This window comes from Pogona vitticeps, chromosome 1, assembly GCF_051106095.1.
Source record: "Pogona vitticeps strain Pit_001003342236 chromosome 1, PviZW2.1, whole genome shotgun sequence".
Classification (NCBI taxonomy): Eukaryota; Metazoa; Chordata; class Lepidosauria; order Squamata; family Agamidae; genus Pogona; species Pogona vitticeps.
The window spans coordinates 244,989,584-245,003,440 of NC_135783.1; the positions used below are offsets into that span (position 1 = coordinate 244,989,584).

At 43.0% G+C, this 13,857-nt stretch overlaps 1 protein-coding gene across 7 annotated transcripts in view; it reads right to left on the minus strand.

The window, feature by feature from the left end:
• Positions 1-783: 783 nt before the first annotated feature.
• Positions 784-13,857, minus strand: part of KDM2A (lysine demethylase 2A) — a 68,948-nt gene continuing 55,874 nt past the window's right edge. For all 7 annotated transcript variants that reach the window (XM_020805987.3, XM_020805991.3, XM_072985400.2 and 4 more), the window contains exons 14-22: positions 12,661-12,744; positions 11,899-12,165; positions 11,466-11,597; positions 11,265-11,354; positions 8,593-9,302; positions 5,451-5,614; positions 4,820-4,978; positions 4,410-4,625; positions 784-3,232 (exon numbers count right to left, since the gene is read on the minus strand). In XM_020805987.3, the coding sequence (XP_020661646.2) occupies positions 3,051-3,232; positions 4,410-4,625; positions 4,820-4,978; positions 5,451-5,614; positions 8,593-9,302; positions 11,265-11,354; positions 11,466-11,597; positions 11,899-12,165; positions 12,661-12,744 (2,004 nt within the window). In that variant the 3' untranslated portion in view covers positions 784-3,050. The remainder of the gene's footprint in view (positions 3,233-4,409; positions 4,626-4,819; positions 4,979-5,450; positions 5,615-8,592; positions 9,303-11,264; positions 11,355-11,465; positions 11,598-11,898; positions 12,166-12,660; positions 12,745-13,857) is intronic.

The window sequence follows — 13,857 nt, forward strand, 5'->3', positions numbered from 1 at the left end:
CTATGTGGGGTGTCCTTTGGAAAGTGCTTGGAACTGTGTGTGTTAAGATCATCAGGGGAGGTCTTTCTCTTGCTATCGACCACCCTCATGGGCACATTTGGTGTGGACATGGGAGAGGCCCTTCTTTGTCGCTGGTCCCAGATTCTGGAACCCCCTCCTACAGGGGCCAGGCTGGCCTCATCTTTGTTGTCCTTTGCAAGCAGGCAAAGACCTTTCTTTTCAGGCAGGCCTTAAAAGAACACCTAACAAGCAAAAAACTTTCCTTCATTCAGCCTTGACCTCACTGGAAGACAGGCAGGTTATCAACAAGTAAACAGTTATTATTTTAACAGTAACTGACACCAGCTGCAGAATTCCGCTTTTCTAGGCACATAAACATGGAATTCTTCAAATCCAGATTATTCGATAAAAAAGCACATAAAATCTTGGGATACAGGAGATATTAATGCATGGTTAAATGAACCACCAAGTCCTTATTCAAGCTGGGATTTCCCTTGGATTTAAATTGACATAATAATCAATATGCAGATGCACACATTTTTTTTCTTGAAATTTTTATTCCAAAATCCACCCCATGAAACAAAGTCTCCCTTCAGAGGCTGGTATATTTTCTTTCCCCTTTCTTTTGTGTATCATTCCTGTGGTAATATGTCTGAGGAAAGATTCTTTAAAACCATTATTGGCAAATGATTAGAAAATGAAAAAATCCCAACTAGCTCCCCCCCCTTAGCCCCAAATATCCCCCAACCCTAAACATGTCAACCGAGAGAGCGCAAGACTTGGTTTCTTTTACCCTTAATGCTTACATTTAATTTTAAAGCACAACATTGGAGATTGACTGTAAGTTAGCAACAAAAAATATATATTTACATTTTTTTTCAAAAAAACCCCAAAAAACACAAAAGAACAACCAAACCCTTTCAGACAATAGTGACTTTCTTCAGGGAGTTTTATTTAGGGAGCATGTTTGTTTTTAATCACTAAGTGATTTTATATATAATTTCTCTTTCCTTTATGTCACCCACTTGCCTTCTGAGGTGGCAGCCTGTTTAGGCAGTTAAGTTTTACATTTTGTTTTTAGTCTCTTAAGCCACAGTCATTTGAGGGCCACATTTGAGAAGGCTGTAGGACAGCAAAGCCTAAACCCACAATGATACCCTCCCCAATCAGTCTGCTGCTTGCTTCATCCCTCTTGCCGCAGGATGAAATTCCTCCCAGACTAATGCTCCTGACATGCCAACTTGCTGCAGCTCAGCACTTCTCAGGCTGATCAATGCATATGGAGAGTTATGAAGGTGCTCCCACTTCTGAGAGAAGAAAAACACAAAATACCCAGAGCCTACTAATCTCCGAGATGGGAGCTATCTGGGCAGATGCACTTGAATCTCCTATTTATGGCTATTCTCACCTTCCTCTTTTGAAAAACAAAACCAACAAAGAAAGAAAAGTTTGATTCTACATATTTTTTTCCACAGGAGCCAACACAACAAGGCAGAAAGTTTCCACTTCTAGAAGATCATCAGTGGGCGTTTTTGCAGAAAAATTCAATTTGCAGCAAAGCTCCTGTGTACTGAGGCACTCTGGAACTCATCACACTAGCATTGTCCTCTTGGCAAAGAAGCCTGCTCCTCAAATGGAAGTGAGGGGGAACTTCTGGATTTCAGTAGATCTATATATCCCTCACCCCATCCCCAACAGTGCAGGGGAAGCTGCTCTTCCCCCAAGGCTCAGGTGCCACAGCGTTCAATGCAACTGGGCTGGGCAATATGGAGAGCTATGGGTGGATTCCTCCCCCTCCCTTATTGCTTCAGAAGCAGCGAGGGTACATTGGGTCTTCCTCCAACTCTATCGCCACTCTTCTCCTTTCCCTTACTGCGCAGCCACTGGAGAGCTCTTGTTTTTGTTTTGTCATGTGAGGCTCAGAGGGGGAGGCAAGCGTGAAAGGCAGTCTAATTTGTGCTATCACTATGGGGAAGAGAGCAGAGTGCAAAGTGTGCATTCAAACCCTGACAAGCTCAGACAGCTGGAAGGAGTGTCCAGTCACTCAGGCAGGGGGAAATAAAATAGGGATCCAAAATATTACCTTTCTTTCTAAAGTGCAAAAAGCTCTCTGCTGCCCAAGAGAGAAGTTCTTTGGACCGGCCATTCATTGCAAAGGAAGAGAGGCAGCTAATGGGGCATTCGCCCATCTCCCAGTTCAAGAGCCAACAGCTATGCACTCCCCAATACGCTGGCAGGAGAAAAATGCCTACCTCTCCCAGAATGCTTGTTTCAGCAATGTAATGATATAGACCACTACTGCTGGTGTTTGAAATCCCACTAGATGCCTCTCAAGCCTTCAAACTTGACTGCAGCTTTCCTTCTACATATGCTGCCATCTTTTTCAAACATGGCTCCTGCAGTGTGAAAGCTTGGCCACCCCTCACCACCAGCCTCTAGCTGGATGAAACCTGCCGGCTAAGCAAAGGACACATGGGAACACCTCTGTTCAGAAGAGGCACCATTACTGTGGACACCGCAACTCTGAGTAATCAGCACAAAGCAGTAGCTGCCCATGCAGCTGCTGATGGGTGAGAAAAGGAAGCGTAGCAGAGTGCAGTGGGCACAAGAAGTACTCCTAGCCCAATCATTCAGTAACAGGTTGCATACCAAGGCAGCAAAGACAGAAGCAGAAGGTACCTGTTCTATGCCATCTTGATCTGCTCCCCCAACAAGCTAAGGGGGAAGGGCGATCTGTTTTTATGGGACTTATGAGGGTGAGGGACTGAGACGAGAGGAAGGGGCACATTGCCCCTGACAACGCTGCTACAAGAACATCAGTTAGAGCATGTAGCTGATGAGCAAGCACCCCACAAGAGCCATCTCTTCTTATTGCCACTTCCTCAAACACCTGGTGGGATTTCCGGGTCTGCAGAACTCCCAAGCAGAGGAGGGACATTATAGTCACAGGCTGGCATCTTCTCTGGGTGGGGGAACTAGGGGGAGGGTCTGCTCTCCAAGAGGGGTTGTCTGTGATTTTTCCTTCTCTTCAGTCTGTCTGTGGCAAATCTCTAGCTGATTTTCTGGATCAGCTTTTCATCAGACAGGCAATAGAGGCTGTTGATTGACAGATCTGAGATGAAGTGCTCGCAGGCTTTGCGGGTGATCTGCTTGCAGCCACGCAGGTCTATCAGGGTGATATTAGAGATGCGTCGCAGGTAAATCAGGGACTGGTCTGTGAGCTTATTGCAGCCTGTAGAGATGAGGACAGTATTATGATTGTGCACACTGAACAGCTGCAAATGCTGCAGGCAAGCAGAACAGCTGTAGATGAAGTAGTATCAATAGACCTAGGAAATGTCAAACACAGGCATAAAATTTAATTCTCAGACAAGCAACATAACAAAACAGAAAAAAAATTAAAGACGACAAAAATGTTTTGGTAAAAGACTGATATATTTTAATGTGAGCTTTAATAGATCAAGTGTACTTCCTCAGGTATAAGAGAGACTACATGGCAACCCATGAAAACTCACATTATATAGCAGTTAGCCTTTTAGGTACTAAAACAGTTTTGTCTTCTTTATTTTCTCTCTTTCTGTTTTATTATGTTTCTTGTCTGATGTGCTTGCACAGACTAACATGGATACTACTTCAAAAAACACATTCAGATTATAGATAGTAGCTTTCTACATTAAGCACAAGGGGGACAAAATTATGACCAGCTTCCTTACAGGTCATTTTTGACCTAGGGGACCTGTCAGCATGTACTGAGTACAGATGCTACAAAGGAGGCACCATGTACTGCCATCACATATGAATATGGATTTAGATATCCTATTCCAAATCTTGCTTTTAAATACTGTTCAAATTAATATAATATACTTGGTTCTGAAAGGAAACAGATCAATAATGGCTGAAAAAGAAATCTATGAAAGATGTGAAATAAGCACCCCAACAGGAGACGAAACAGAGGAAGCTGCCCTTTGCTGTGTCAGACCGCTGGTCTAACTAGCCCATGTTGTCCAATCTGTTAGTAGCCCCACAGTGGTACAGGCAGGATTTGTTCCTGCCCTGCCTGCAGATCCCCTCTGTTCTTGATAGAGCTTCCACTCACGTACTAATCAACCTTGACTCTGCTAACTTTCTAAATCAGTGGTTCTTAACTCTGGGTTGTTCAGGTGTTTTTGGACTGCAACTTCCAGAAGCCTTCACCACCATCTGTGCTGGATAGGGTTTCTGGGAGTTGCAGTTCAAAAACACCCGAGTAATCCAAGGTTAAGAACCACTGTTCTAAATCACCTGAGACTGGGCAAATCCAAGATGCTGTTATGGCTAGATGTTATGGAGCCTTTGTATTATCAGCAGCCCATGACATGTCTTGGTGAAGAACAAAAGGTACACTTAGAAAGCCCCCAAGTTGCACACACCTGCCATGTTGAGTTCAGTGAGGGAGTTTCGTGTGGAAGATCCCACAGCTGTTAACAGGTTGGTTGACTGGTCTGTAAGGTGATTGCAGTGACTAAGATCAAGTCGTGAAAGCAGAGGCATGTGGCGGATGATGAGCCGGAGTGTGGCATCAGTAATGTCCAGCCCAGCCAACCGGAAGTCTATCATGTTACGGAGTTTGCTGCGATTGTCTTGGCCTTTGGAAAGATACAGGAGGATGTTAGAAGGAAAGAGATCTTTCCCTTTCAGAATTTATGCTGCATCCGGCTCTAATCTTCACCATCCTCTTGTTTAACCTAACCCTTCCCACCGATCCAAGCAGCACCTTACTGCAATATACAACAAAAACAAGCAAGCACACAGACAGACAGGCACAGACACACATACGTACTGGGTTTATCTGATGGAGGGGTAAGCAAGTCCCGAATCTGAGGATCCTTGATTCCTACTGCCCACCGAAGATCGAGGGTCCTGAGAAGGGGGCAGGTGGAGGTACTGAGAGCAGACACTGCTGACCAGGAGCAGCCTGCTAAGATGAGGTCTTTGAGGCCTGTTGTATCATGACAAAAAGAAGGGGGGATGTTATAATCCTCTACTTCAGAACAGCTGTCTTCCCACAAACACTTTGAAACCAACAGCAAAGCACTGTCACCCCCCCCCCCCCAAAAAACACCAAAATAACTGTGTAACACTATATTCAGATTTGTATTCTAAGCTCTTATATAAAAGATGGGAGACAGTATGTCACCTGGTCTAGGTTCAAATTCTGCACCACTGCTTGCCATAGAGACCTTTGCCAGAACATTCAGAGTAATGGTAAAAAAGTAATGTCACCATTGGCTATCTTTCAAGGTGCATACATAACACACAGTCATCTCATACTTTGATTCCATGCTTGAATTTACTGAGCAGTTTTTAATGACTCAGTATGGAGGATTAACTTGGTTCAAGTCAGAGCACTTAAGCTGAAGCTAGTATTCTCAATATTCAGCATCCACCATAACACAGTACAAAATACGCACCTGGTAGTCTGTTGATAAGCCAAGTGAGCTGTTTTCTGGAAATATTGGTCCAGCTGAGGTCAAGGCTGACTGGCTGCCTCCTGATTATGCCACCAAGAGCCAGGGGTGTGATGGACTTGTACCTGCTTAAATCAATCTTTGTCCACAATCTCCTGTCACCACACCTAACAAACAAAGACTACGTTAAACAGGGTAAACCTTACATCTGCCACATCTATATATTTGTTGGTCCTTTTACCTATCTTTTGTGGCACAATCTCTTCTAGAAATGAACACATTTCCTGTGCAGTCATGGATGCACATACCTTTTAATTGAAGAGTGGAGAAAAGACACAAAATAATTTTCCAATCTCAACAACTACCCTCGCCCCCTGGGAGAAACTTAGCTTTATTCTGCCTAGAGTTATTTTGCCACACATCTCTTGCAAGCCACAAAAAAATTAAAAAATAAAAAATTTAGTATTTAAGAGAGCTTCTTCATTCACCTCCAAGGCTATTTGTTCACGGCATGCTCAATGGAAGACAAGCCAGAACCTATGTGGGAAATGAAAAAACTTGCAGGCTGATTATAACTAGTTGAGTATAGGCAAAAGTGAAAAGGTATATTGCAATTATACTTTAAGTATAAGAAAGTATATTTAAGATAGAACTTTCCTGAGAGAACAGCGGGGGGAAAAAAGAATATGGTTCAAGCTTAATAGCTTTTACCTCCTGACTCCAGCCTGCACATGAGTCAATTAATCAGGTGCATCTACTAGTGGGGATTGGGGTCTAGGGTCTTTTTCACTATGAAGAAACACCACAAGGTTAGGTCAAAATGTTAAGCAATACCATATATCCAGTTCCAATCCTTCAATGGCACAGAGGCACAATGGTGAAGATATGGCTATTTCCAATCACTGTACAACTCTTTTACGAATTAGAAGACTGAAGAGTCAGCCTTAGCTAATCTGCTGCAGCTCTTACACAAAAGCTTTTAAACTATCCATTATGAGCCAGATTGCTATTTTCATTTGTCAACATGCATGTTTTATCTAGGTGAGAAAAGGAGGTGGCTTATTTCAGTTTCCTAATATGATCTAGAATCATGGTCCTGTAAGAAAAAATGTCTAAAGCCACAGACCCTTAAGCTTGACAAATATGTTTTAAAAAGGGAGCCTGGGTATGAGAATGACTTATTACCGCAGCAAAACAATGTCATCACCAGTGTGCATAAATTAGCAACTAGGAGGTCCTGAGTACCACTATTATTCCTTTCTGAATTCTGATGTATTGGTAGGACAAGATCTGGGCAGACATGCTGTTGATATACTTGGCTGACAAAACATCATGCACCTTTTGATGTGGACCATCAGCAATAAATACTGTAAGCACATCATTTGAATTCTACCTCTTTGTCTGTTCTTACAAAATATTTCCATGACCTCCAAATGTGAGAATTCTATATCACCCTTTTGTAGTTGTGGATGCACTGTATAAATGAACCAGGAGCTTTGACATGTGGTGCTGCTCAGCTGAGTTTCTGAGATTTGACCAATCAGGTCAAGATGATTACTGCTATAACTTTTAAGCAGTATATGGGGCTCAATCAGGCCACGGCCAATCAGGACAGACTGAAATTTGTATTTGTATTCTAACATTCAGTATTCATAAGAAAGGTAAGTTAGTTTCTTAAAGTCACACTTCTTTTCTGTCCCAACATGGTTGTAAATCCTGAAAGATATCTTGCTCCTGACAATGGAAGTTTGATTTTTTGGCTATTTCAAATAAGAATAATTTATTCATAAATCCATCCATGGATTTGTCTAATGCTTTCAAAAATCATGATCCAAGCCTCTAGACATCGCTGCATCCTATAGTATACACTCAAAATGTTAACTATAAATACCTTCACTTTTGCTGCCTGGCTGGAACCCTTCTTTTTAAAATTGATTTATATAGATCTATAAGACCAGGTCTAGCAAACTGAACTAGACAGAAAGAAAGGAATTTATAATTTTAAAAGAGGTAGTGGTATTAGTCTGCTAACATATCAGGCAAAAATAAAAGGAAAAAAATAAAGAAGATAATGGCCTTAAAGACTAACTGCTATACAGTGGTGCCTCGACTTACAAACTTTATTGGTTCTGGAACTCCGGTCTTAACTAGAAACGGTTGTAAGTCGAAGCACCATTTCCCATAGGAATGCATTGAAATGCAATTAATCCGTTCTGGCCAAAGAAAAAAGTCACCAAAAAAACCAACAAAACAAAACAAAAACCACTGCAAGACCCATCGGAAACACGATCAATCCGTTCTGGCCAAAAGGGCGGGGGAGAAGAAAAACAAAAAAACCGTGTAAGACCCTTTGGAAATGCAAAAAAAAAAAAAAAAAAAAAAAAAAAAAAAAAAAAAAAAAGCAGAAAGCAAACAAACTGTGCAAGAGCCATCGGAAATGGGGAAAAAGCAAAGCAGAAAGCAAACAAACTGTGCAAGAGCCATCAGAAATGGGGAAAAAGCAAAGCAGAAAGCAAACAAACCGTGCAAGACCCATCAGAAATGGCGGGGAAACCCCCCAAAAAGGAACCAAACCCAGCAAGATCCATCGGAAACGAGAAAAAAAAAGCAAATAAATCCCGCAAGACCCATTGGAAACTGGGGGGGGGGGAGCAAACAAACCCTACAAGACCCATCAGAAATGAGAAACCCTCCCCAAAAACAAACCCTGCAAGACCCACAGCATAGAAACATAATCCCACTACCCAGTCCAAAACCACGCTGCAAAACACACCCAGAACAGTTTTTAAAAAGTAGAGCAGCACCTTACCATGCAGTCTGAAGCCTCCTCCGATTGCACACTCTCTAACCACTGGGGTGAAAGAGCTACAAATAAGCAGCCTCTTCGCCACCAAAGCTTAGCAATTTGAATTCCCTGCCTTTTTTGGTTGTAACTTAAAATGGCCATAAGTTGGGATGTTCGTAAGTCAAGGCACCAGTGTATTTCAATGTTAATATACTAAATATATATATCTACTGAACTAGACAGTACACACACACACACACATACACACAAATACAGGAATTTGTAAGGCATACTGAAAAATAAAAATATTATGCAAATAAGCAGAAAACACCACCTGAGCAGCAATTTCTGTTCACTTACCATTTGTACCAGGTTTTGCATACACGCATACATTCACAAAGCTCCTTGCGAGTGAGATAGCGGAAGACAGACATCCACACTTCCTTTTGCATCCAGATTTCCTCACTATCTGGTGCCTTGCTGCCCTGACCATTCAGTCTGGCTGCCCCACTCTCCTCCACATTCTCCTCTTCCTCCTCTGCACTTTCCTCTGCTTCTTCTTCTTCCTCAGCTGCTTCATCATCTCCACCACGTTGGGTTGTCCTGGCTGAGCTCTGACGCATGACCACACGGGGAGAGTGCCGTAGATTTGTGGAGGCCGTGATCGCCTGCAGCTTGGGCACAATGGAGGTGCCATGCACATCTTTGGTAGGTCTCTGCAATGTGACTGTAAGATAAGAACCATGGAGCTTAGCCTTTTCTACTTCTGAAAGCTCCTTTTTGCCACTAGGGTTGTTCTCTTTTTCCCGGACTACCGTACGCTCTGTACCCTGCAGCCGAAGTAGCTGACGTCTCTTAAAGCGTTCATCCCGGCTGGCACCATGTTCACTAGGACCTGCCCCTGGAGAGGACCGTGTCACTATGCTTCGTGGTGATACAGGGTCATGGATCAGCTGCAGCATTGGAGTAGGTGAATGTGGTGGTGGAGTCAGAGGCTCCTCACAGCTTCGCAATGGTCGCAGGACTTTGGCTTGGACTGTGTCATCATCACCATCATCCATTTTCCGCTTCTGCAAAGTGATTGGCATTAAGTTTACCAAGAAGCAATTTTAGGGTTGAGACTGTCACAATAAAATAAATTAGGTTAAAGCAAATTACTACACCAGAGTGGATGGGAATGAGGATGTCTGCTCTCATATACTGAAGGGAACTAAACTTTCCTCACTGAAGGATACATTTTCCTTTCCTTGTGGCATCCAGCACAAGGTTTTTCACAATTACTACTGAAAACTCAAAATAGTAGGTATTGCACTTGTTTATTAGAGGAGAAGAGAGAGTAATCTAGAATGCAGATATATGCCCTGAATCTCAGGAGTGCAAGAGTGCTAAAAGAATCCTCCTGGTGGACCCAAAAAAGGTTCTTTGCTGCTGACTCTTTACTCCTTAATGCTTTTGAGTTCTAATTATTTCCACCCAAGGGGAGCGCAGAAGCAGCTGTGCCACTATAGCTAAGAGAGGAGATGGACCTGCTGTGTTAACACTTCTTCCTGCATGGGACAGAACGGAAATAGAAAGAGGCAGAAGATGAATGGAAAGATTGACTGGGGGAGGGAGCTCAAAGAGGGAAGAGGCTGTGCAAAGCCCCAAAGAACTGCTACCTCGGTTTGGAAGAGGACCAGGAAGGGGAAGAGCTTTGGCCTTTTCTCAACAAACGCCAGAACAAGACCATAAATGCTGCTCATGCAGAGCTACAAAAGAGCACCTGGAACATCCAGGAGCACACATTTCTATTTGGCTCCTTTCCCTTGGATACTCTTTCGGCTTTTCCAGAAGGCACTTCCAACATTCCTTTTGCTTTGTCCACCTTCACTTTCCTACAGTGATGCCTCACAAGACGAATGCCTCGCACAACGAAAAACTCGCAAGACAAAAGTGTTTTGTGAGTTTTTCAGTGACTTGCAAGACATGTCACCTTGCAAAAATTTTCGTCTTGCCAGGTGCGTATGGGAATGTATTTCAACACATTTCAATTGAAATTTCATAAATACGTTCGTATGGGCGAAAAAAGTCACTTACCAGGTAGCCCCGGAGACCAAGGAGCATCTGTAACAATGGCCCGGAACGCCACTCCCCCTCGGCCCACTACATTCATCCGCCTCTGCCTCTTTGGCGCACACGGGGCTTCTCCCCGGATGTTTGAATCCGGCTGTTCTATTGGATCCCGGCGCTGTTTCCTCCTAAGGGGTGTGTGTGAGCACAGCGCCAAACAGCTGAGAGGTGGGCAGAGGGGGGCATTTTATTAATAATAAACGCTAAGAGGGTTGCTGCCTCTCAGTTGTTCGGCGCTGTGCTCACCCCCCCCCTTAGGAGCAAACAGCGCCAGGATCCAATAGAACAGCCAGTTCCTTCAGTACTTTCAGATGCAGTTCATCTGGCCCTGGAGATCTGAACTCATTCAAGGTGGCAAGGTATCCTTTATCAATCTCCAGCTGCCATCCTGTCCCCTCCACTTGCACTACATTTGCCTGGAGGTCCACAGTCTGTCCTATGGGAAAAGAATGAACTAAAATAGGAATTGAGCACCTCTGCCTGGTTGGATAGCTCAGTGGGTTAGTTATTTGGCTGCGGGGCCACTGCTTGGAAGTTAAATTCCCCAGTGTCTCCTGTGAACAGTGTTAGCCTATGTGTCCTTGGACAAGCTGCAGGATGCCATCAGAAGATGGGAATGGTAAACTACCTCTGAGTATTCTCTACTTAGAAAATCTGAAAAGGGTCACCGTAAGTCAGAATTGACTTGATGGCACATGATTATTATCATGGATCTTCTTACAGCATGCAAGGACAAATAAGGTGCGTACACTGAGACTCAAGAATATAATGTTTCTGTTATCTTAGGTACTGACAAGAGAGAATTTTTAAGCCTTTCTATATGCAACGGTTTGTCTTGTCACTACTCAAGAGCAGTGTGTTACACAAATGCTTTTTCTAATAGCAAAAGACAAGTGTACTGCTATTTGAAAATTATTTCTTACCTGTCCTTTCTCTGCCTCATCTCCCTTGTAGCACTTTGGACACTCCCAGCAGTTGGGCAGTTCATCATTAAGTAACCCTTCCCCATTCATCTGCACAGAAAAGAAACTCAGTAATAATTTCCAGAAATGCAAGCATTTCTGAAACCTGTGCTAAGATGAGTTAAGCAACTACATGGAAGTATGGTGTTCAGGTTTTCTCACCTGCAGACAACCGGGGTGAACAATCTCATTGCAGATGCAGCACTCCATTAGCTTCTTCTCAAAGTCCTGTGAATCCTCATTCTTATCTACCTCCCCACAAAGTGCACAAGTGACAGAGTGAGGCAGTCTAGGCTATGAAGCAAACAGAGCAAAACAAATGATTACACCATAAATTCTCCTCTAAACTTCAACAATGACTGCCATGTTAACCTCAACTGAAAAACTGGCTACATCTGGACCTATGCTTTTTTCCAATCAGTTTCTTTAGTTGTTCTCATGATATCTGAAAAGTTGCAGGATCCGTCCTGTTCCCTCAAGCAAATTGAAGCCAACCCTTCTACAGTAGCATACGTCCATAATTGTAACTTGTGCAACACTCTGATTTGAATAAGGAAAGCTACAATTTCCCCATTTAATATACCACAGGACATACCGCCAAGCACTGCCGTAGAACACAGGACTGCTTCATGCGACCAGGGCCTCCAAACTTCTTCATATCCCTACAGTAGTGGCACATTCCACATTCACCCTGCAAACAGGCTTTACATTTACGACACCGCACCCGTCTTCTACGTGCACCAGAAACTATAGGAGACACTGTGGGCCTCACAGTTGCAGGTCGTGGAGCTGGTTTCATGGTGTGTGGCTTGGTGATTGGGATGGCGGGTAATCTTAACTTTGGCCGAGTCTGAAATTTGAGCTGTAAATGGGAAAAGATTGTGAGAAATTAGGAAGCTGACATAGATCAGTGACCAAGGAAGAGTCTCTATCTCAAAAGACCAATGGCGGCAGACACATAGAAGTTAATTTTCAGAGACTGCAACAGAAAATATTATGTACAAAAAGAGCTAGGACTTTGTTCCTAGAAACAGAATGTTCAAATAATGGCCATGTATTTATCATTAACTAATTCTGAGTTATGTCAAAGATGGTTCCTCAAAGCAGAAGCTATGACCATGACTCCTGGATATTTTAAGGCTGCAATTTTCACCACACTTAATTTAACTAACTACAATTTGTGCCAGACCAATTTGCCCTTACAGATGTAAGGGAAGTACCTGATATGTTTTTGGTCCTCTGATATAAATTACGAGGCTGTTCCTGCCAGCTGACAAGACTTCCAAGCACTGAGAAGATTCCTGCCTCTCCCACCACCTCCAGTTCTCTGAGCCAAATTATTGAGCTATTATTTTACCTTATCCCTCTTCGGCCACTGGACAATAGGGATTCCAGTAAGTGCCAGTTTGGGATCACTGTTTGCGTATTCTTCAAGCAGCAGCTGTAATACAGTGAAAAAACAGAAATCCTAATGTTAGACTTAACATTTATATGTAGTATTATATATTCACAATTTAAAATATATTGTCTTAATTATTCTTACAGCTATTCTTTAAAAGAAATCAGTATTGCTGTCTCCATATGAAGGGACTGAAGGATGGCAGACAGTGGTTTGCCTTTCTCACATATAATCAGCCAATGTTGTAGATGAACATACACCAGAGGCTTCCTGCTTTGCTTATTTAAAATCACATTAGCAGCAACAAAAACAATAGAACACATGCAGATAATCTGGGTTTTCCTTTCAGACCAAGAATGGCTTCTTCCACACTACTGCAGTGTCCTCCATCCAACTCAATATGCATTTTTCAGACCTGATACATTAGTGCAGAGCTATGGTGATTAGATCTGCATAGCCTGGCTGTTCAACCTAGAAGCTATATTTCTTGAAGAACAGGCTGTTTTAGTACACCTCTCTGCTGCACAAAGCTAGATAATGTCAAAGTTACTAGCTTAAGTTCAGTTCAGTGTTAGCAGCAACTGGTTGGAGTCCTAGGGGACCTGGCCCACACAGTCCTGTTCCTGATGCTTTTGCTGCCCACCCCACCCACCTACTCTTGACTGCAGTTTCCGATGCACTTTATTTACTTGAGGTTACTATGGTTACATTGCTGGCATCCTTTTGTGAAGGGAGTGCAGTGTTTCCTGCTGCCAAGAGGGAAAGAACACTGCATGGGCTGGGCTTGCTCTCCCTGGCACCAACATACCAAGAAGACTTATATTCCCCTATGAAGCCTGTACAGGGAGCTGCCTTCTGGCAGGGTAATTAGGTTCAAGTTGCCAAGATAGAGGGACACTTTACACCAGTGATTTAAACCACTTTCCAATCTTCTGATAAAGAAGCAATATTAATTGGATCCTATGACAAATTAAAGCATCTATCTGCAACTAGACAGTCATCACGTGACTTATGGAGTGTAGCAAAATCTCTGAGCATGCAGATTATTTGTTCTTACACTTAACATGTGCGCTTGTTTAAGGAAGCAGATACAAAATTAAAATTTTATTTGCTTCTCACTGTACAAATGGAAGAACACTAAGCAAGAAAACTGAA